Here is a 24,507-nt window from a genome sequence, read left to right on the forward strand (position 1 = left end):
ATTTCTGCAGTTTAGCGCCATCTGCTGTCAGAGAGTAAAAGTGTGTTTTCATCCAGAGCGTCTCTCACGTTCCGCCATGTGCTTCTCGTCCGCGCTTGTTTACGTCAGAGTGCGCACGCGTCTTTCACGCTAGCATACAGCGGTGTTGTGCATTTTGACCAGTTGATGGGAAAAGTATTCTTAAAATGCATTCAAAATTCGGAATAATTCGTAATATATAATTATTCACGGTATTTAGAAGTGCCCACGATAACAATATCGTGCATATTCATTACCGTGATATATCGCATTACCGAATACCGGCACAACTCTACCCCCGTGTCATCCAAGATATTCATGTCTTTCTTTCTTCAGTCGAAAATACATTTTTGCTTTGGTTTTTGAGGAAAACATTCCAGGATTTTTCTCCATACAGTGGACTTAAATGGCGATCAACGGGTTGAAGGTCCAAATTGTAGTTTCAATGCAGCTTCAAAGGGCTCTACACGATCCCAGCCGAGGAATAAGGGTCTTACCTAGTGAAAAATTTTTCTTAAAAAAAAAACCAAAAAAATTTGTATACTTTGTAACCACAAATGCTCTTCTTGCACTAGCTCGACTTCACGCATTATGAAGTCACACTGGAAAGGTCACGCATGGCGTAGGCAGAAATACCGACCCAGTGTTTAAAAAGCAAACGTGAAAGGCTAAATCAAAACGCCCTTTACAGAAAAAGGTAAAACGGTGATGTCGAACTTGGAGGAGAAAATGAGATGGAGTTTTTCACCCTACTGTACCTTTTTGAACCAGAGTACACAGATGAAAAACTAACCACGCGTGACCTTTCCAACATGATTACGTAATGTGTGAAGTCGCGCATGCGCATCGCAGAGCCAGTGCAAGACGAGCATTTGTGGTTAAAAAGTATATACATTTTTATTTATTTGTATTTTTTTAGAAAATGACCGATCGTTTCACTAGATAAGACCCTTATTTCTTGCCTGGGATCGTGTAGAGCCCTTTGAAGCTGCAATGAAACTGCAATTTGGACTTTCAACCCGTTGATCGCCATTGAAGTCCACTATATGGAGAAAAATCCTGGAATGTTCACATCCACCCTATAAAGATAAAAATCCACCCAGTGCATTTTTTTAAATCCCCAATAATAATGATCACTTTCTCGGATCAGGCTGTTCTGAGATTCTTGGCAGAGTGACGTAGTTCTGCACAGGCCCCTCCCACGATTGTTGACTGACACTGGTGTTTTACCTTAGACCCTGAGTGAGCTGTCATCAGTCTGCATTGTTTCAATGCTGGAGCAGGTGTAGACAAGATTGTCTCCTAAGCGATTGAGGTGTTTTGTTGTTGGATGTAATAATGAACATAGCAGTCATCATTTACTCCCGACATCTGAGCCGCTGAAGACGCAGTGGGTTACACTTGTTTTTGAAGGGAATGAACCCCCAATCTACCTAAATGCGTCTATGTTCGCGCAAATCATTCGTGATCCAGCTTCACCTTCAGAAGAAGTGAGTATAAGGTTTTTCTATGAATCTTTGCAAATCGCCTTTCCTAATAATGTGCTAGTTAGCAAGTTCCACGGCTAAATGCGGCTAAAGTTTACAGTCTCGTGAGAACTGCGTCACCCCACAGAAGAGAGGGATGGGGTGAGCAGAGCTCATTAGCATTTAAAGGGACATGCACCGAAACAGCTTGCTGTAAACAGAGCTGTTTTTGATAAGGTAAAAAGGGTGTTGTTTTACACTACCATTGAGAAATTTCACCAAAGTATGTTATAGGCTTTTCATTAAGACGCTAAAGAATCATATCAACTTGTGGAAAATGGGCATCCGATGACCCCTTTAATTTCTTTTCGACTGAAGAAAGACATGAACATTTTAGATGACATGGGGGTGAGTAAATGATCAGGAAATTTTTATTCTGAGAAGTGAACTAATCCTTTAAAAAAATAGACATATACAATAGAAAATGTGACTGGGGAGTCACATTTTCAGTCACAAAACTCACCAGCGTGTTTCTAGGTATTTAGTATTGCCTCAAGTCAAAATGGCCCACCATCCAAGACTCTTCCCATGAGTCCCTCAATGTATTGGATTTTTTGACCATCCATTCATTCATTCATTCATTCATTCATTCAGTTATAAAAAACACATATTTCACGTATTTCCATTTAAATATTAAGAAGTGTTACATATTAACTGATGGCCATAAATTCTAAGCCAGAGTGAAGCGGAAATCTAATGACCATAGCTATCTTTCCTGGGATCTCAGTTTGGCCGCAGTACAGCACACCTAATGCGTTCTACAGACGACAGCTGACAAGACCTCACAAGGTCCCTACATAGTGTCTTTTTCTCTTCAAAATTGGAAAAGAGGATTATTGTCACAATTCGACCTTTTAATTTAAGGCATAAACTCTTACTGCTTACTGTAGGTCCTAGATTTTAAATACACTAATAAGTCTCAAAGGAAACGTAACGAGGAAAAACTGGGCATTTTCATTCTCTTGCATTCCTTTCCTCTACTTTTTCTCAATGTATGGTTAAGTCGTTTGGTTATCTCTCAGGGTTATAAATGCTTCGAGGAAAAGCAGCAGTATCTCAGGAATATCCCCTGTCCTTTCATTGGGAGATCCTCTTTAATGGTTTAGACAGAGGAGTTACAAAACATTAGAAACTTTGAGCTGTGTGCTCTATCAGAGAAGATAGTTTTGTGTATCCAGCCGCTTTGTCTCAGCATGTAGTGGCACGTGTCTTCTGTTGTATAGAGATCGCACAGATCACTGCACTTGGCCCTGTATTATCCTACATAAACACACACATTCAATCCAGGCCTCACATTCAAGCATGACTTCTTTTCAACCAGCAAGGGACAGCAAAACATCTGGCAAGCATTTGCACATTAATTACATGTTTCCACAATTAACGGATGATCAGTATACAGCTACCAATGGGATGTTTCCATATTCCATCAAATATTAAATTACAGGTGTCTGCTTTACAGACTCCATGAAAGAAACTGACTATGAAAAGAAAACAGACAAATTAGACAGCATTTCTGGGAATCATTATATTTATTTCAAATACCATTATTTCAAATACCATTCAAAACTTGGGTCAGTAAGTCTCTTATGCTCACCAAGCCTGCATTTATCTGATCAAAATACAGTAAATACAGTAATATTGTGAAATATTATTATAATTTTAAATAACTGCAGCCAATAGGCTTCAGTGTAATCCTTCAGAAATCATTTTAATATGCTGATTTGCTGCTCAAGAAACATATCTCATTATTATCAATGTTGAAAACAGTTGTGCTGCTTTATATTTTTTGTGGAAACTGTGATACATTTTATTTCAGGATTCTCTGATGATAGAAAGTTCAAAAGAACAGAATTGATTTTAAATATCTGAAATATTATAAATGCTTTTACTGTCACTTTTGATTCATTTAATGTGTTCTGGTCAAATGAAAGTATTCATTTATTTCAACAAAAAAAAAGTTGAATGGTAGAATATAATATACATAAATAAATATACAGTAGACCTCCTCTAGCTTTTCAAAAGAAATTTCAATAATGTCTCAAAACTGTGCTGTGCTCACATTAGCCAAGCGTCTGCAATCAACAGTCAATTCCAATGTAAACACAAACATTTCTCAACATATTCTGTACTATGCTATCAAGACTAATTTTATAGCTCTCTACTCTTTTTTTATGTCAACAGTTTGTCTAATTTTTGTCTATATTGATGTGTCCTCTAAGGAAACATCTAAGACAATGTTGATAATGAAAGCCCTATTTACACTCTAAAAAATGCTGGGTTAAATACAACCCAGTGCTGGGTAAAATAGGGACAAACCCAGCAATTGGGTTGTTTTGACCCAGTGGTTGGGTTTCATGAACCATTAAAAAGCAATATAATTTTCCTTTAACAACTCATATTTTATAACACTGAATATTGACAGCTGATACTGTTTAAAAACAGATCTTTAGAAGTCCAAAGGGTTTTGTGTTAAAAGCAAAAGAACATTCCAGCACACACACACAACCGGTTCCTGTTTCTCCACAGCAGGATTTGGTTTCTCTGCCTCTCAGCTGAGATCACCTGCTGAGTGGAAATGCTAGATTCATTTTCTTTTCAAGTTCTCACTGGAATAACGTTTTAAAGATGCCAGACTTGCTGCTGCCCATCTCAACAACAAGAAGATGTAACCTACTGTTGATCGGGAAACTCACTTCTCACTCACAAGGTCTCTGTTTTCAATGCCAGTGATTTCATTGCCAGTGTTTTGCTTTTCAATAATCCTTCAAACCGAATTTCCGTTTCAACGGCCCGTGTCTGCCAGAGCGTCCTGCAGCAGTGAGGCTCTTGTTCAAATATGAGTTTCTCACCAAACCAGCACATGGAGCATGTCAGTACGAGTTCATTAAACTAAAAGGGATAGCTGTCCCGGTCGGATAAGCATGCTTTTGAACAGCATGTAATCTATTCGAGAACCTCAATCATAATTTACAAACCGCTTAGTCAAAGTTTGCATGCATACACATATTTGTGCTGGATCAGAACATTTCATGTCTTAGTTCAGAGTAGATGACTGAACTGAAGGATAAAGACCAGAATGGAGCAGTGAGAAAGTGGAAAACTGGAAAAACAATCGACTCTTTCTTAATTCTGTAAATACTGTAAATGTTTATCTCATTGTGCATGACTGATCAGGATATATTACTCTGAAGATAAATATTTCATTAAAGCTCTTTCCAGCTCTAAAATGACTTTTCTGCTGACATAATCAAAGCCATGCATTTGGGGAAAAGCAATGTTGGCTAACAAGGTCCAAAGGGGGGTTTTGTAATTATGAGATCGTAGAATCATTTTGGGTTCCCCAAAGAAGGTTTCACTTCTTTAAAGAACCATTTGTAACATTATGAACGTTATGACAGTTCATCCAAAAATGACAATTCTGTAATTAATTATTCACCCTCATATCATTCCAAACCTCTATGATTTTATATCTTCTGTGGAAAACAAAAGAAGATATTTTGAGGAATGTTTGCATTTCTTTTGTCCATAGAATTAAAGTCAATGGGGTTCAAAACAACCACATATTATTCTGTGTTCCACAGACAAAATAAAGGTCTGGAACAAATTAAGGCTGAGTAAATGATGACAGGATTTTAATTTTTAAATATATTGAAAATGTTGTTTTTCATTCAATACAGTGAGGCTGGGTCTGTACTGTAATGATAGCAAAGATGTCAACTTATAGAAGAATGTATATACATAGATGTCTGTGTGTCTTCATACAAAGAATGTAAGAAATGTGACCCAGTTTAACGGGGTGCCTAAATAAGCTGTTAAGGGATCAGGACCTCTTGAACTCCTCAATACGCTGCAGTATTCCAAGAAAATATGTAGAGTCAGGATGCTCCATGGGGTTGTAACTCTTAACTCCACTACAGGGCAAACAAGATGGGGGGAAAGGAAACCCTCAGGCAAACCGTATCAAACAAACCCAAACAGACACATCTTTAAACACTGTCTGCTCAGCACATATTGTAAACCCGTAAACAGGGAAGTTGCAGTAATGGACAGTGAAGAGCTTGTTTCCCACGACTCTCTTCCACCCCATCAGGAAGACACTGATGTTTAGTAGAACAACACAGTTCTACTAAACAGTGGAATGACACTGTCGGCTCAGAGCCCAGTAATTTCACATGTGTGTCCTTTAGAGTTTCAGATCTGAATCACTCCTCAAACTGTGGTTTGCCATTAATTTCATTAACTATTAAAGTGCAAAAAACAGCATGAGTGAAAATAAATACCTCTAAGGCACAGGTGTGTGTTTACATATGCAATGCACATACATTTTAAGAACAAGGATGAAAAACATGTTCTTAACCTTCAAGTGGTGTTCAAGTTGTGTTCCCAAAATGCTAGTTAATGTTGACTTTGCTCACTCAGGGTATAACAATACAATTTTGATAATTTTGGGGGATTTTTTCCCCCTACCTTGTTACACTTGTGGTGTTCCCAATCAAAAATGACTGGTCTACCAAAAATTTTCATATACATTTCAATGATCTGAGCTTATGTACCTCAATTTTTGAGTGAACATTGCCAAAATTATCCACAAATAAGGCTTTTTTCACTCAAAAACTGAGGTGCATAAGCTTAGATAAATGAGGTCTATAACTAGTTATTACATTATTGTATTTGACAGACACTTTTATCCAAAATGTTTATGTTTAACTTTCCCAGTAAAATTCTGTTATTTTGTCATTATATACTCATATGCCATTTTTGCTTATGTGGAACACAAAAGGATTTATATTAAAGGGGTCATATGATGCGATTTAAATTTTTCCTTTCTCTTTGGAGTGTTACAAGCTCTTGGTGCATAAAGAAGATCTGTAAAGTTGCAAACACTAAAGTCTCAAAACCAAAGAGATATTCTTTATAAAAGTTAAGAGTTAACCACGCCTACCTAAAACGGCTCGTTCTAACACGCCCCCACATACCTACGTCACGATCTGGGATGTTCACGCAAAGAATGTTCACACAAATGTTCACGCAAAGAAAGAAGGCGTAACTTTTATTCACACTGTAGTATTGTTGACGCTGCAGCCATGTCCTGAAGACGCTGTGTGCTTCGTTGTGAAAGCGGTTCTTTTTAGCAGCATCATATGACCCCTTTAAACAATGTTCACATTGCTCGTTCCTATACATTGAAAACATCAGTAGCTTTCAAGCTCCAAATATGATAAAAGAGCACAATGACAGTACCATAAAAGCAATCTATGCATATCTTTTTTGTGATGATCTTTCCTTTTTGAGTTTAACAGCTCCTGGTTACAATCCACTTTCAATGTATGAAAAAAGCAGCATGAACATTCTGCCAAACATCTCCTTTTTTGCTCCACGGAAGAAAGGAAGTCATACAGGTTTGCAGTAAAACGAGGGTAAGTAAACTAGCTATTTCTTTAACTTTTCTTATTCTTTGAATGGTATTCCCTGCATTTTCTCTCTCAGAACTGAGAGGTGACCACAGTGGCCATTAAACACAGCAAATCAGTCCAACAGGAAAGGCCAGCTGAGCTACAGCATGTCCTGACTGAGCTACAGTGGTAGCGATATGTCTACTGAAAGAGAGCACTGTAAAAACATTCTTCCACATGCACATATACACAGTCTCTGAGTCAAATGAGCTTAATAGGTTTACCAGTCCAACATGGAAAAGACATTTTTCATCACAGTCATTTCACCACCGCACTGTTTAGCCATCAGCCTTCTGCATTACGGACTTGAAGTAGAACATTTTAATTTTAGAAACTCTGAGAAAGCATTCAAGGAGCACAAACTACCATCTCAGCATAAAACCGCAGGAGGAAAGCTGCTTTAGACAGAGCACACCAAAAATCTCTGACTAAACTTTAAGGTTTACTGTTAAGACAAGAACACAAAATCTCATTCACATACTACTGTGTGTGAGGTGGCTTCAGTTTTCAAAGGCTCTTTGCTGTTATAAAAGCAAAGTAGCTTTTTTTTTTTACAAATACGCTAACATTCAAAAATCTGGGGTCAGTAAGATTTTTAAATGTTTCTGAAAGAATTATTTTATGCTTAGCAAGGGGAAATAGGCTTACCATTGTGAAATATTATTACAATTTAAAACAATTGTTTTCTGTTTTAATATATTTTAAAATGCAATTTATTCCTGTGATGGCAATTTTCAACAGTCATTACTCTTTAGTGCCACATGATCCTTCGGAAATCATTCTAATATGCTGATTTGCTGCTCAAGAAACATTTCTTATTATTAACAATGTTGAAAACAGTTGTGCTGCTTCATATTTTTTTGGAAACTGTGAGACATTTATTTGAGGATTCTTTGATGAATGGAAGGTTTAAAAGAGTAGCATTCATTTGTAACATTATACATGTCTTTACTGTCAGTTCTAATCAATTTAACGCAGCCTTGTTGAATAAAAGTATTAATTTCTTTCAAAAAAAACATCAACAAAATACTGACACCAGACTTTTGAAAAGTACCACACATATGTTTAGATGAACACATACACCCTCATTCTGCCTCATTCGACACCTCACAGAAAACCTCACATATACTATCAAAACAAACTGAGAGGGAGAGAAACAAGTGAGAATCTAACAAACCAAAGTGATGTTTGCCTGCGAAAACTCCCTCTGCACTCACAGGTGGTGGACAGAGTGTGTGGTGCATATGCATTAATGCACATAACCTGACCCAAGAAGCAACTACGGTGGCCGAGAAGTGCAAAGCAAATCACAATTCTGAAAACAAAATAACAAATTACAAACGCAAATGCAAGTCTAAAAAACAAAATAACCATTCAGAAAACACAACAACAATTCAGAAAACATTATAACAAGTCAGAAAACACAATGACAAATTCGAAAACAAAATAACAAGTCAGAAAACACAACAACAAATCAGACAAACCGGAAGAGGTAGGTATAGTTTGAGACAGCGCAATTGGTTTGGGATTACTCACCGCTGACTGAACGAGACATCTGTCAATCAACGTATACAGGAAGAACCAGCCGAAGAACAGCAGAGTCGTGGTAGAAAGTTCGGAGATGGTATTAAAGTAGCTCAGTTTAAATGTATTGTATGAATTGCCCTTACAATGGAATAAAAAATACGGGGTGTCTATTTACATTTAGTTAAAAGTGGTTGTAAATCATCAGCTCCAGTGGCGCAGATGGATAAGCACGTGTCATTGGCTTTTTGACGCGATCGACCCGGGTTCGTCAACGACACGCTTATCCATCTGCGCCACTGGAGCTGATGTTTTACAGCTGCTTTTAACTCAATCTAAATATACACTCCGTATTTTTTATTCCATAGTAAGGGCAATTCATACAATACATTTAAACTGAGCTCCTTTAATACCATCTCCGAACTTTCAACCACGACTCTGCTGTTCTTCGGCTGGTTCGTCCTGTATACGTTGATTGACAGATGTCTCGTCCAGTCAGCAGTGAGTAATCCCAACCCATTTTGTTTTCAGAATTGTGATTTGCTTTGCACTTCTCGGCCACCGTAAGCAACAGATCTAAAACAGAACCCATTCATTCAAGATCAGAAACTTCAACCTCTTCAAACATGCACTAAAGACTCACCGTATTGGCAGCGCATTCCCTCGAACCCTTCCGGACACTGACAAAGCTGATCACCCGTCTCAGAGCACTTCCCACCATTAAAGCAGGTGCCAGAGGAACACACTCCTGTGGATAACACACACTATTCAGAAACCCTTGACCCACAACACACACGTACAGTTTTATGATACTCACTATGCAGACAGCCTCTCTCTTCCCCTCTCTGCATCCACCCTGGGCAGCACCTGTAGACAGTTTGCATCTCCGTACTGTATGCCTGCCTATACACTGTATAATAGCCTGTCCTGAGACAGAGGGAGAAAAGAGACAGAACTATAATGAACAGTTTCATTGTATGTAGATACTGAAATAGGCCTAGTAATGACAAATGAGACATAAAAATCACTGAAATTAGCTACACGAAAACAATATTTAAACAAAATGGACCAAAATATTTGAAAGCAAAAGATATTTAGGCTATTGTTTATTTTATGCTCCGGAAATAACGTAATTATAGGAATAGCCGACAAATGATACAGTTGATGCTCTAAAGCTCGTGATGCTTTCTGAATCTTCCGATTGCTGAACTTCTTTTAACCTGGTAAGGCGTTATAAAACCGCGTCCATAATGCGCAAAAACGCTGAAAAGCAGCAAAAGGCGGCAAAATAGTCAGACTTCCATCTAGTTCATTTAAAAGTAGCGTATTGAACCGCAAAACTGCGTTCAGTTTGAACCTGCCCGAATCGTGAACGAGTCGTTTGTTTGAGGTGAATCTTTTCGATGAATCTGTTGAACCAGTTCACAAGATCTAAACGATTCACTGTGCTATCAGCTCTAGTCCAGCCAGGGACCGGCAAATTTGATGATCTTTGAAATGTTCATTGATCCTGAAAAGGTCATATTATAAATGTATTTAAAATAGCTATTGTTTGGAAAATATTTAGTTTCTATTGTGTTACCTTATGATTTTTTCTACTCCCTACTGTACTGTACTTATTTAGTATGTATTTATTTATTGATCAAATCGATTTTTATTATTTATTATTGTAATCACATTTATTTAGTTAGTTGGTTTACACTGTTACTCATTCACTCATTCAACTGTGAAACATCTCTTTTAGAATTGTCTCTTTCCTGTGACAGATTTTACCTGTGCTCAGATTTAAAAAATGCTACTTTTAAGCTATTTTTCTTCAGTTTCAGTGTTGTTATAGTTACTATGTTTTGCCACATTTTCATAGCTATAGGTCATTGATCAGCAGGTCAGTATTTAGCATGCCAGATGAAAGTAATATGTTTAATAAGTATGTGCTGGTTGATAATGTGAAAAGTGTTATGCTTTCAGAGGGCCAATGGTTGGTTATTATAACTCCTATCAAATCACCAATGTGTGCTAGTCACTTAACCCCAGATTTTCAGAAAAGAGCTCCTAGAAATCTGTGTACTTAAGTCAATGGAAAGCATCTGCTGTGGTAGTTGGCCAATTTGACGCTACTAAATGGAAGGAGAGCAAATCTCCTAAAACCCACTGATTCTGACCTAAAAGATAATTGCTTAGGGGGAAATAATCATACGAGGCAATGGTTTAAGGGCCAATAGTTTCAACAGGGAAACAAAGTAAACAGTTGTTGTTTGAGTGTGTCTTACCTCCTCTCGTAGCCCATGCACCAGCGTTGAGAAGAGCAGCCCTGCCTCCACACCTTCACCATTCGCGTAAACGCCTGAACGCATGGTTGCCTCACCCCCAGCATAGACATCTCCTGCTCCTCACACACATTCGGCCTGAGAAATAGTGAAAATTATACTATACAAAAACCCATGGAACCTAAAGGAATAGTTCACCCAAAAATACAAATTTCCTGAAAATGTACTTAACCTCAGGCCATCCCAGATGTAGATTAGTTTGTTTCTTCATTGGAACAGATTTGGTACCCATTCACTGCAGAGGATCCATTGGTGCATGCTAAATTTCTCCAAATATGTTCCAATGAAGAAACAAACTCATCTTGGATGGCCTGGAGATAAGTACATTTTCAGCCAATTTTCATTGTTGGTTGAATTTTCTTCAGGACCGTCTCAACTTCTGTCTCAAATTGATGGCCTGATCCAATTTTTGTCTTCCTCAGTTTGGTTATGTAATGTTGCATGGATTGTTGGATAGCAGTTCGCTGTGAAATCCAGACCAGTGGGGGCACATTAATGGTAAATGAATTGCACATAGGGGGTGCTCCTGAGCAACATCATGAACTATAAAACACATGCAATAACATGAAAAACAAAGTCTTATTTGCGACAGGGCCTCGAACATCAAAACTCCTTCTTTAGTGATGATGTCATAATTACCCATCCTGTTCACATGCTAAAAAAAAAGAATTGTTAATTTCAACATAAATGCTCACAGAAGAACATGTATGTGGGTCAACATATGTGTACCCTATTGTCAGCTGAGAGTATGCAGACTTTTTTGCATCCTTGCACAATAATTTGTGCAAGGATGTAACCACATAAGGACTTGGGGACTAAATGTAATAATTACAAACCCTAAATAGTGGACAAAGGGAAAGTTGGCTTTTTAGAGTAAAAAGAGCATTTATATCTGTGCTGGGTCTTGATGTTCTGCATTTGTTTATTATGTCACTACACGGATATGTAGAAAAACTTTAATCTTATCATGCTATGGCATTATGAGCCATTGAGAAAATAAATCAATAATCTGCTCTTAGATCTTGTGTCTGCGGAAACAGCTCATTTTAGGATGTTGACACAATGTTCTCACAGCTTGTATAGTCTGATGCTCCAAGAACACATTGAACCACATGTTCAAGATCCAAATGATCATTTGCACCAACACACAAATGTAACTATAGTTATATTTAAAATATTAATATAAATACTGATAAATAATCAAATAACTGTGTTATAGACTAAGACAAATCCTACAGCTGAAAGATTTTTTTTTTATTATTTTTATAATTCAAACAGGATATGCTGTCATTTATGAATAGATTTTCCAATTGAAAATATACCTGAATATTTCCAATGGGAGGTTTTCTCACAATTAGACCATTTTAGGGATAATTTTGGTCATAAAGTATAGCTAAATACATACACACTCAACTTTTCTTCACTTCTCCTTACAGCCATATATGTCAGGAGCTTTTCGTTGATTTAAACCTTTCTTATGGTTGTCCAAATGTTAGAGCAGCCTATTCACAGCTCAGAGTATGGAATATTGCTGGGAATGCATTTCACCTTCATAAATAAATCAGGATATTGCAGAATGATTTGTTATAATCCATCTGTGACAGTCTGCTTCTTCAATTCTTGATTTTAGTTTTATAGACTGAGTCTGGGCTCTGCCTCAGAGGGTCCTGTTCTCTCTCAGGTTGCTTCCTATGACCATCTGGGCTTAATACAACACATCCTGAGTTCATTAGGGGGCTCGCAGATAAACTGCACAGTCACACACCGGATCAGCCCTGGAGTTAGACTGTCAGCGACTTACATACACTTAACATATTTACAAATTCTTACAGTGCAGTATCTGAGTCCATTTGGAACAATACATTTTGTTTAGATAAACGTAGCCTATATGTACAAATTCAAAACATGATAATCAAGTGTTTACAGAATAAATTCAATTATTTGATGATCATTTATGTTTGAATATCATTTCACATTTCAAATGGACTCTGGCACTTTTGGCGACACCTAGAGAGCAATTAAATCACTACAGAAATAACGCATTATTTAATTAGATTAATTGTCAGTGAACCTTCCAAATTATTGTGCTATACCAAAACAAAGAGCTAACAGTAAGAAACCACGTGAATTAATTATTGTTTGTTATTATTAATAATAGGAACATGAAACTAATTAAGTAATTAGTAGGCTATGTATTGTTATTTATTATCATTAATAGTAATTTGAACATTAAGTAATTTGAAAACTCACAGATAAACATTTCATAAGCGAAATGGTTTCAGTTGGTGTTACATTTTCTTAAAAACACTGGTAGCACATTTACTATTTAACCTGTAATGAGTACTTAAATAACTAAAAATAACTTTAATCACTAAAATATATAATGCATGTTCTATGTGAACATGAACATTTCTATTAGGCTACTTAAAACGTCAAGACATTACTTATTATTTGAATGTACATTAATGATCATTATGATAGCCTATGTAACATGTAAATTCTTATTAATGTTATTAATTAAAGTTATTTTAAAGTGCTTTCTTTGATTATTTTAAAATAAAACATAGTTTGTTTTGTTTTACACATGTTGGAATTAAGTTTCAGATAAGAATATCCCGTGTGCGACTTTTGCGACCACAAAACATGATTCAAAATAAATATAATATAACTCACATGTCGAGCTGCAGGTCCAGTGATGCTGCGCCGTTCAGAGACACGATCACACCGCAGAGGAGAAGCGTCACGGAGCAGCACATCGTAAACTTTACAGCATCCACATGCAGCAAACACTCTTCAGGGCTTGTGGTCAGCAGGTTTCAGAGGCCCACTGTCCACTTAAAAGTGTCCGATCACTTCATTATACACGAGTAAGGTGCTGTAGTTAATAACTTTATGAAAGCACTAAAGCTTTTCTCCTTGCATCGAGCATCCTAGAAGTCCTGGAGCTGGTATCCTCAACTGGGAGCTCACTGAGACAGACTGGACAATCGCTCAGCGCTCTTCCAAGCACACACACACACACACACAACCGCCAGGGGCCACGATGGAAACACGACGCCCCATAACATTGCTGTTGTTTCTCAAATTCTGTGTGTTTTACATGTATGAATATTCTTTTGCTTTTGTAATACTACAATACAAACCAATTAGATTTTATTCTACTAAATGTAAATGTTTTGTGTTGCGCCTAGTCATTATGCATGTGAAGTAACAGAAAATGTACCATTTACCACAACTTAACGCGTCTAATCAGCTGGTGGATCGTGCTTTTTAATATAATCAAAAAGTAAAAAGAACTTTAATAGAAATAATTATTAAAAAAAAATGTTCAAGACTTTTCCATCACAGTTGTAATTTGTGTGTTTCCTGTTTTGTGACTGAGGGAATGCAACCCACAATAAACTTAAACTGAAAATTATGTACAGACTGTGATAATTAACAAACTTTCGCCAGAAGAGAAAGTGAAAACGCGTAACTTTTAAATGACATACAGAGAGACTTTTATTTTGAAAAGTACTTCTTACGCTCCTCGTCCGCCAGCTTCACGCATGTCTGGGTTGATCTGGTCTGTGCTGTACTGCGGGATGATTGTCTATTTCTAAACCAAAAAAAAATCAAAATAGTCGCATTTTACGAGAGCATTTCACTTTAACGTGTCTAATCGGTCGGCGGATCTGATCTCGGTGAAGGTATGTGTCTGAAAGATTTGTGATGTGGTTTTCGGTCATGCTTTGGCCCTTTATCAGCTGTCACTGATGTGCTCTGGGGCCCTGATGTGCTCATCACCTATTTCCCGTTTTTACGGCCCAAATATGACACATTAAAGTACTAAACCTTGTTATGTATTTTCTGTTTGTTTTGAATTGATCCACCCAAACATTCAAAACTAAATATTACAAGTGTTTTTACTGTAGTAAGTTACTGCTGCTGTCAGTGCTGCCTTGTATCCAGCATAAATGAAACCAAAGAAAAACGCCCATATTGATGTTGTTTTTTGTTGTCTGACTTTCTGAAACACAATCCACAATAGCATTCAGTAGGCATGCTCTCTAAAAGATTAAACTTTGGAGCAGCCAGTGTATTCAGTGGCATTTTGCTTCCTGAAATAGTTGATCTCATGATCCAACCACAAGCTACAGATGACGGCTGCTTTTCTTTCTGTGCTTCATTTTAGCCTGAGGATCTGGGCATGACAGTGTGTGCGTTGCTTATTTATCTATATTACATAAATGTGGTATTATTTAGTTACCACACAAGTTACCAAGCTTACAGTCTTATGAGCTCTTTTTGTATTGGGGTAAGTGGCACAGCAGGATTCCGGTTTTGCTGTATGAGAGATTCTGATGCATGGTTTGCTGTTTGGAGGTATTTCGTTTTATAATTTGGAAGGAAATATAAGGGATCGTCTTTGGATTTTTCTTTGGATTAAGCATAACAAAACTAGATCATTTAGAAATAGTGTTGTTATTGTGAACTGAAACTAAATCTGTTGTTAATTGTTTTTGGTAATTGAAATAAAACTTGAACAAAATATAAATATTAGTTGAAAAATGTAAAACTAAACTAAAAATTTAAAATGAGAAATGCTGTCTTGGCAATAAGTGAAAAAATAAATAAATTGTATTATAATTATAAATTAAATAAAGTACTAAAATGTACTAAAACTGATATAAAAATAGATTAAAGCTAAAATTACAAAAGCACATTACAAAATTACTAACACTTTAATTAAGATGAAAACATAAAAATAAAAGCGAGTGTAAAATACTAATAAATGCTATAATAGTATAAAGATAATACTAAAACAATAAAAATAACTATGATGACATATGTAATAAAATGCAAGATGGATATAAAGGACCCTTTTCAGGATTGTAATCTGGCTCCTAATTTGGGCTGCGTTTCTCACCATAAAATCATAAAATAAACTGATCTTAGAGACCATTGGTGGCAATGGTTCTACGATCTACTTAGGGTTACGATGCTTTTGGGAAACACAGTCCTGGTTTCTTTTAGCTGTCCTGACGTGAAACATTTTTCAGTACAGTACAAGAAAGAATTAAAAGAAGAAAATATCAAAACTTTGTGTGCATCCATTAAAATTGTATTTGATTCTTAGAGGATTCCTATTTGATCCCATTTGATTGGTTTCAATGTATGATAAAATTCCAATAGGAATTGTGCACGTTCCTTTAGAATTTTTTTGATTGATTGACATGTTTTGGTCCTCACATCACAGCCCTCCTCCTCTTTCCCTGTAGATGAATGGAGCAGCGTTCCCCTCTCCCACAGCCGAGATGGCGGAAATGAACCGGATCCACTGTGAGCTGGAGTACACAGAGGGCATCAGTCAGAGAATGCGTATTCCTGTGCAGCTGAGAGTGGCTTCGTATGAGCATGAAGAGCAGGATCTTCCAGAGCACAAGACGCTCCACACGGCAATGATGCACGTTCCCCAGAGAATCGTTGTGGCAGGTACGAGATGGGAAGATCTTTGCACATTACAGTGCTTACACATACACAGTAGGCCAGCCCAGAAGTTGGCATCACCCTGGGCTGCGTTTCCCAAAAGCATCGTAATCATAAGTTGATCATAGCTCCATTGGTGATAATTGGTTCTATGATCAACTTAGGCTTATGATGCTTTTGGGAAACGCAGCCCTGGTTCTCTCGACAAGAAACCAATAGGATTTTTCCATTGGCTTTTGGATTATTGCAGAAAATACGCCCTGTGACCAACAAAAGTTCATGATACTCACATATTTTTTTCATCATGAAAAATGAGCACAACTTATATGACTTTTGAAATCTAAATACAAACACCAGAAATAAAAAGCTAAACATATAAATGGCTATAAATGAACTACACCACAGTCTCACAACTTTAACATCACAACTAAGCTTCTGACAGCTTTCACTCTATATTTAAATAAATAAATAAATAAATTCCTGAAAGTTTGAGTTAGAATAGTTTGCAGGAGTGTGATTTTAAACACGATGCTGTAATTTAGACTAGTAAGTTTGATGTATTTTATGTTGTAGAATAAAATGTGAAAATTTTGTTAAGCACAGACCTTTTTTAGACATTTAACCATAAACCCATTGAAGAAACCAAACAAATGTGTGATAAACACAAAAAAGAGATATAACTGAATATGGCCTATAAAAATGTCATCCCTGCAGCACTATATTACATACAAAATAACAATTAAAAAACGTAAAAATTCACAAAATCAAAAATCCAAAAAAAAAAAAAAATACCCCATAATTTAAATAAAACAGTTCTTCAGAATATCTTCTTTTGTGTGTTACATAAAAACAAAAGTCATACATGTTTGGTCAATTTCATTTGCTGACCAGTTGTCAAAGGGTTGAATATCTGATCTTTTTTTTTCAGGAGACAGTGATGACATGCAGTTTCCCAGAGATCTAGACCTCATCCAGTCCACCCAACTGGAGTCAACACTGTCCCTCAAGACACCACCTCGGGTCCTGACACTCAACGAAAGGCCCATCGACTTTCTCGAAATGGAGCAGCTGAGCTCCGCCAGTCAGCCCAGCGAAGAAGTAAGTGGGACAGACTAGTTGTGTAAATGTGACCGGTAACGAACGTCACTAAAAAAAGGAACAACAGTGTGTCAGCTTGGGTTTAGTAAAATGAGGAACACCTGTCCACTTTCATTTTCTCTGCTTCACACAGGTGCGCACGCAATTCAGGACACGTAGAGAGCGCTCGGTCAGCGAGAACACAGGTGTGCATCACAATGGCCAGCTCGCTAGAAACGACTCCATGTGAGTGCAAAGCCACGAATACACACGCATACGTATTTCTGTTTCACCTCTGGCCCTCTCACTCCATTATGTGTTTTTTCCTTCTCCCTGGTGTCTCTCTTTCTCCCTTCATGATGCTGACTCAAAGGGGGTGAGTTAGAACCATGCATGTGTATTGTTTAGTTTCAAGCCCTTTCAGTTTGGCTTTGTGCTTTTTTAACTTCAGTGCATGTTGTTGCATGTACAGGAGTGGCACGACCGCACTTGTCAGTCATGGTCGAGACCAATTTTATCACAATATAAAACAACTTGTGATATTGGTCAGTGTAGTTAGAGTTGCTTTGTCAGTCAATTTCTCTCATGCTGTGACTGCTTGACAGCTTTATTCTAATCTATTGTTCTCTATTCTATTCTAATGAATGGCCACTCCTGGCACTGAGAAGCTGTTCACACGGAGGGTTTGTACTTAAAAAAATAGATCAGTCATTCTCCTTCAACCAGTTGTTTGCTTGTTTTGACATGGAGTTTTCTGATTGGCTTGTCTGTCAGTGAAAGTACTTAAACCCACCATTGACCAGCATCTCTTTTTCTTTTTCTAGACCCCAATAAAATGAAGACTAGTACAGCTTCTGCTACTAATCTAAATGCATCACGTCCATCAGCCAAACTGTGTTTTATCAAATTTTACTCTTAATTTAGTTTTAGTAAAAAACAACATTTTAACAGAATCATAATGTACTAATATGACATAATATAATATAACATATGCACACTACCGTTTCAAAAGTTTAGGGTCAGTACATAAGAGATTAATAATTTTATTTAGAAAGGATGCATTCAATTGATCAAAAGTGAGTGTAAAAATATTTATGGTGATACAAAAGATTTCTATTTGGAAAAAAATTATGTTCTATTTATCAAAGAATCCTCAAACAAAAGTATCACAGTTTCTATGAAAAAAATTAGACAGCACAGCTGTTTACAACATTAATAATAATCAGCATATTAGAATGATTTCTGGAGGATCATGTGACACTGAGCATTGGAGTGATGGCTGCTGGAAAATCAGCTTTGCATCACAGAAATAAATTACATTTTAAAATAGAAAATATCTCTGTATATAATATAACTATGTACTGTATAACATATAACATACTATAACTGTATTTTAATAAAATAAATGCATGCAAATACTCCTTGGTGAGCATAAAAGACTCAAATATAAAAATCCTACCGACCCTGAACTTTTGAATTGTAGTGTATTTAATTATTTAACAATATTAACTAATACAATAGCAATAAACAAAATTAACTCAATACACAAAATCGTCAATACACTTGTTCACCGTTACATCAGTAATTAATTACACAAAACCTGTCAAGAACATGTCCAAGTCTTAATTTACCTCAAAAATTAAAAGAAAGAACTAATTAATATTTGCTTAAAGATAAACGATTAAACGATTTTTTTAACAATTCAAAGGATATAATATAAAAATATTATTGTACTATACAATAACAAAATGTATATATGATAAAGTATTTTTAAATAAAACTATATGTATTGTTATATATAACCCTTATTCTATACAGATTATAAAATAACAAAAACTGTAAGCATGATGTATGAACAAATGTGCTTAATTAATAATAAAAAAAAATAAAATCCCTCAGTATTATGAGGCTGGTGAAATGTGACCTGGACATGAGATTCACCTAACAAATACCTGAGCTGTTTTTGATGTGCACTATTTGTAAAGCAGACCACCTTATGGATTTCAGATATGAAGTTGTGTCTGTTTGGATTAGTGTAGATGGATTCTATGGTTCAGTAAACAGCCTCATCGTTAGTCTGATGTGAGATCAGCCGTTTCAAATCTGCTTTTGAGGTTGTGATACTCCGAGACAGCTTTGTGTGTTTGTGTTGTTAAAACGATGAGATTTTGCTTGTTTGGGCTTGTTGAAGGCTTGTGAACCTTTTGTATATATGGTGAGGCTGTTGCCCATCTGTTGCAGTCTTTATTTTCTTCCTCCGACTTCTATTTCATTCTTTCTCCTTTTATTTCCTTCTTTCTGAAACCTAAAATTTGTTTGACTTTCTCTCTCACTTGTATCTCCTACTTTTCCTCTCTTTCAGACCCCTGAATCTGCCCTGAGAGACTGACTTTTGGCTAAATTAGCTGTTGCTTCACCGATTACCTAATCAGATTAATCCAGGAACAAAGTCCTCTACGACTGATAGACGTTCACGTGTCATTCTGATAACAAACTGATTTGGAGAGAAAATGCACTGACCGACAAACAATTCTCCTTTCAACTGCAAAGCACAAAACCATACGTATTAAAATTTTAGGAGGTAGTTTGTTAGACGACAGCTTTATCCCTGTGTTGTTTGCTGTTGGATGTGGACACGCTGCTTTCTTAAACTCCATTTCTTTCTCAGCCTCTCGGTTTGGGGTTTTATGTTTAGCATGAGTAGAAATGCGCACAAGATTTTATTTCTTTCTCTTTTGTTGGAATCCTTTCTTTTTCCCCTGAGCTTTTAGATTTCAGTTAAATTTATTCACAAGCAGTTTGTGGCATTGCTGTATAGTTTATAAAGAAATGTTTGTGTTCTTTACAAGTTTAATCTATATTGACAGCATTTGTGGCATGATTGCCACTAAAAAAAAAATATTTTTTTATAATTTTATTTAAATTAAGAAAAAATCACAGCTGTATTTTTGGTTACACGAGAACTTATTTTTTTTATTATACTTTACTACTGTATTATTCCTTAATATATACACAGACACCTTTATTTGATCAAAAATACAGTAAATAATAAAATTGTGAAATATTATTACAATTTGAAGTAACTGTTGTTGTAACATTTTAAAATGTAATTTATTGCTGTGATGTAATTAATTTTGCAAATGTCATTTAAGCTGAATTTCTTGCAGCCATTACTCCAGTCTTCAGTGCCATGTGATCCTTCAGATATCATTTTATATATTTCTTATTATCATTGTTTAAAACAGTTGTTTTTTTTTCTTTGGTAAACGATATTATGCCACAAATGCTGTGAATTGAAACAGCCTTAAATTGAATACAGAACATTCATTTAAATTTGGTTTCTGTGAATACCTGCACAGTTGGTATTCATGAGCTCATTTCCTGTGCCTTACTGCCCTGTGACCTGCTTGGCTTCTCATTAGTAGCTTTCAGAATGGCATTAACTTCAGTTTCACTGACAGGCACTACACTAAACTGTAGGTTTGTGTAAAACCACTGTCTGAAAATGAGACTACATTTTTTGTGTTTACATCTGTGCAGTTGGCTGGTTTACCATAAAATCATAATTTCTTTTGCGAGGTTTATTTGATTAGAAAATGTTGACATGGTTTGTGAGACAAAGACCACCTGCAGTAGCTATATACATATTATATACCAGTTGAAGTGCATGTTATTAAAGTTGTCTGTCTGTCTGTCTGTCTTCTTTTGTCCTTTCCGCTTCTTAGCAAGCCATCTCTTAGAGGGGGTTCAACCCTCTCTAACCCCCAGCATGACAACAGGTAACTTCCTCTCATCTCTTCCCTCTCATCTGTTTTTTTCCTCTCGATTTGTTTTTCTCTCTGTCCTCTCAATACAATCTCAGTATCTTATGAAATTAAATAATGTTTTTGACAGGCATGCCTTGGCCACACTGGACTCGACTCTGGAGGGAGGAACAGACGACATGGCTGTTGTGGACGCCACCTCTCTACGCAGACAGGTATTATTCTGCTGCTTAATATTGTACAGGGTTTTTAAAAAATACATGTAAAATAAGAATTTAAAAAATGAAAAACAATTTTATGTACACTACCATTCAAATGTTTTTAAAGAAGTCTCTTAGGCTTACCAAGGCTGCATTTATTTTATCAACAATAGAAAACAGTACAAAAAATTATTTGTTATATATTTATTAAATATCAATTTAATGCTTCCTTGCTGAATAAAAGTATTCATTTCTTTCAGTAAAATCTTACTGACCCCAAATTTTTCAACAGTAGTCTGTGTAATTGCGCATTACTTGACCTGAAAGATGGAGGGGTTTATTAATTTCTTTGATTTCTTGTCATTAGATTGTCAAGTTGAACCGGCGTTTGCAGCTCTTGGAGGAGGAGAACAAAGAGAGAGTCAAGCGAGAAATGATCATGTATTCCATCACTGTAGCTTTCTGGCTTATCAACAGCTGGGTTTGGTTCCGTCGCTGAAGCTACATGGACTCTGCAATGTGGGAGGGGCAAAATCAAAACTCTGCCCCTCTGTTCTATGTGTCAAACTTTAGCCGTATTTTTTTAATGGCTAAAATGTTTTATTTTCTTCACAGTAAGAGCGGTAAAGTCAGAGATAGCTTTTGTGTTGTTCTTTGGGTTTGTCTGTCTGGTTTAATTTTATTATTATAAATATGTATTTATACTTTTTTTGTTTTTTGTACAACTGTACAATTGTTCTTTTTCTTGGTTTTGTACATTTTTACTTACTTTTTTTTTGTTTCTGTTTTTTTTTTTTTTTTTTTGCGTAAGTCAAGCATGAACAAGATGTATATATTACTTCACCTGTCTTTGAGCTTTGGGTGTAATCATTTATTTTTCCATAGGTTTACTATACAAATTAGTACAATATTATGTCAACTTTTACAAAGACCAATGGAATGGAATGCACTGATATGGCATAGTCAAAAGAAAAGCATATAATATTAAATAATAAGTATATTTACAGACTGTTGTGATTTTAGGTGCATTATGTACATCTGTATGTTACTTGCATCGACATAGAAACCATACTTGTTAAGTGTGAGTTTAGTCCTGGTTATTATTTATGTACATTATTATAATATGCTGATGTTGTTATTTCTGCTCGTTTTCTGCAGGATATTACTGAAATGATACACATTCAGTTTTCCTCTCACAGAGCCATGAACATTGTATTACAAACGCATTTATTTGAATAAATGACAACAGTAGTGAACTACACTCTATCTTGTCTGCTTTTAATCTTCTGGATTTGCTTGTTTGTTTAATTTCTGAAGATTAAGTATAATTTTTGGTCTTAAGCATGACAGATTAAAAGTAAAAAAAAACAAATCTGGAAAATATGTACTACTTAGTGTTATTTTAGTATTTATTTTTATACTATTATAGTATTTATTAATATATTTTTTTAACTTTTATTTATTTTTATTTTATTTATTTATTTTTAGTGATTTAGCGATTTTGTCATTTAACTTTTTTTTTTTCCATATAGATTTAATTATCTTCATTTCAGTTTATTTGTCATAACTGTAGTATATTATATTATATGTTAGCTTATTTCAGTTAGTTGCCAAGGCAGTGTTTTTGTTTACGTTTAAGTTTTTCATCTTATATTTATATATTTTTGTCTATTTTTTTTATTTACATTTTTCATATAATAATTATGTATTATTTTATTTCAGCTTTATTTCATTTACCGAAAAAAATATATCGTTTTAATTAACAAATAACAACACTAGAACTTATATTAAGTACCATGGTCATTCATACTTTTTATATTGTACTAATAAGTAATATGTTAATTTCTTAGTTATGGGGTCCACCTTGACAAACAGCATAAACGCAGTGCTCCGGACACGTGGCGGCGCTGTGGACAGCTTCCCTCCCGCTTTCCGTCGCTCTTTCGCGGACTGCGTGGTGTCAGGTGACCAGGTCGCGGCTGTCATGGCGGCGTGCAGGGCGCTCGTGAGTCGCGCGGTATTACCTCTGCATTTCCATCATGTGTGCAGGGGAGTGATGCTCACACATATCAGAGAGAAGAAGAGATGGATGAAGGCTTACACGCTCATCATGGAAAGGAAGAGAAAGATGGAGGGACCTCCACCTCCAAAGCCACGGTCAGTAGAACATCTCAAGGCCACTTGTGATACTCTCCGGCTGTGTCTCAAATCATAGTGAGCTGCCTACCTAGACATTATATTTCGGCGTCATAGGATTTTTAGAGCATGTCTGTGTTCTTAATAAAATGCTGTCTAGGTAGGCAACACACTAGGTTTTGAATAACAGCCAGTAAATATCAATATAAACGCATTATGTATTGATCAGTGTACGGATAAATGAGATTGTTGGTGATGTTTTGTGACTTTTCTTCTCTTCATTTGTTTGTATTGTGACCACTAAACCTGCAGATGTGTTACCCCATGCATTCTAGTCGTTACTTTATCTTGTCATCTGTTCGGGGCTGAAATATTAGCACATTTTTAATAATTTCCTATCAGTTAGCCTAAAGGCTTTTTTTCTCTGAATGTAACAAAGTATACACTGCGGTAATGAGAATGCATGACTGATACTCGAAGAATTATTTATATTTTTACGTTTTAGACTAGGAGCATGTTGTTTTTGAAAGAAAAAATTTGATGGCAGTACATACAGTACTATTATTAATACTATTAATAATCGCTTTATGTATTCCCCAATTGTAAGTCGCTTTGGATAAAAGCGTCTGCAAAATGACTTAATGTAATTGGTTTGAGGAATATATATATTATAAATAATATAATATATATATGTATTTGTTATTTATTTTAATTTTAGTTACATTTTATGTCTGAATTTATTATGTCTGTATAGGTCTTTTATTAAGTTTTTAGTTTCATTTAATTTGAGTTATTTGAATACTTCAACAAACTAAATGGAAATTAAATAATATATATATATATATTTAATTTATAAATGTGTATGTATATATATAAATATATGTAGCGAATCAGCTCATGGGGAAATATGAATAATTAATCATAACTAGTTATAATGAATAATGAATATTTAGATCCGCTGTAGATATTTACTTGACCTCTCAGGGTCAACTGTCTGTCAATTCTAAGAACGT

The 24,507-nt window shown here is 35.8% G+C and overlaps 3 protein-coding genes across 5 annotated transcripts in view; 2 read left to right on the forward strand and 1 right to left on the reverse strand.

The window, feature by feature from the left end:
- egfem1 (EGF-like and EMI domain containing 1) overlaps positions 1–13,848 on the reverse strand; it is a 68,895-nt gene extending 55,047 nt beyond the window's left edge. The window contains exons 1-4 of the mRNA XM_016507736.1: positions 13,522–13,848; positions 10,792–10,926; positions 9,339–9,448; positions 9,165–9,269 (exon numbers count right to left, since the gene is read on the reverse strand). Of these exons, the coding sequence (XP_016363222.1) occupies positions 9,165–9,269; positions 9,339–9,448; positions 10,792–10,926; positions 13,522–13,604 (433 nt within the window). The 5' untranslated portion in view covers positions 13,605–13,848. The remainder of the gene's footprint in view (positions 1–9,164; positions 9,270–9,338; positions 9,449–10,791; positions 10,927–13,521) is intronic.
- A 529-nt stretch (positions 13,849–14,377) lies between these two features.
- LOC107704748 (mitochondrial fission factor a) lies at positions 14,378–22,045 on the forward strand. Of its 3 annotated transcripts, XM_016507738.1 has the most exons (8): positions 14,378–14,537; positions 16,110–16,323; positions 17,246–17,415; positions 17,549–17,640; positions 17,768–17,770; positions 21,120–21,173; positions 21,289–21,373; positions 21,726–22,045. In XM_016507738.1, the coding sequence occupies exons 2-8, from the start codon at positions 16,110–16,112 to the stop codon at positions 21,855–21,857; spliced, it is 750 nt and encodes a 249-aa protein (XP_016363224.1). In that variant the 5' UTR covers positions 14,378–14,537; the 3' UTR covers positions 21,858–22,045. The 3 variants fall into 3 exon arrangements, with proteins under 3 accessions (XP_016363224.1, XP_016363225.1, XP_016363227.1); XM_016507739.1 differs by lacking the exon at positions 17,768–17,770; XM_016507741.1 differs by lacking the exons at positions 17,768–17,770; positions 21,120–21,173.
- A 1,208-nt stretch (positions 22,046–23,253) lies between these two features.
- LOC107704747 (39S ribosomal protein L44, mitochondrial-like) overlaps positions 23,254–24,507 on the forward strand; it is a 7,103-nt gene continuing 5,849 nt past the window's right edge. The window contains exon 1 of the mRNA XM_016507737.1: positions 23,254–23,515. Coding sequence (XP_016363223.1) covers positions 23,343–23,515 — 173 coding nt within the window. The 5' untranslated portion in view covers positions 23,254–23,342. The remainder of the gene's footprint in view (positions 23,516–24,507) is intronic.

This window comes from Sinocyclocheilus anshuiensis, unplaced genomic scaffold (assembly GCF_001515605.1).
Source record: "Sinocyclocheilus anshuiensis isolate Anshui unplaced genomic scaffold, SAMN03320099.WGS_v1.1 scaffold758, whole genome shotgun sequence".
Taxonomy (NCBI): domain Eukaryota; kingdom Metazoa; phylum Chordata; class Actinopteri; order Cypriniformes; family Cyprinidae; genus Sinocyclocheilus; species Sinocyclocheilus anshuiensis.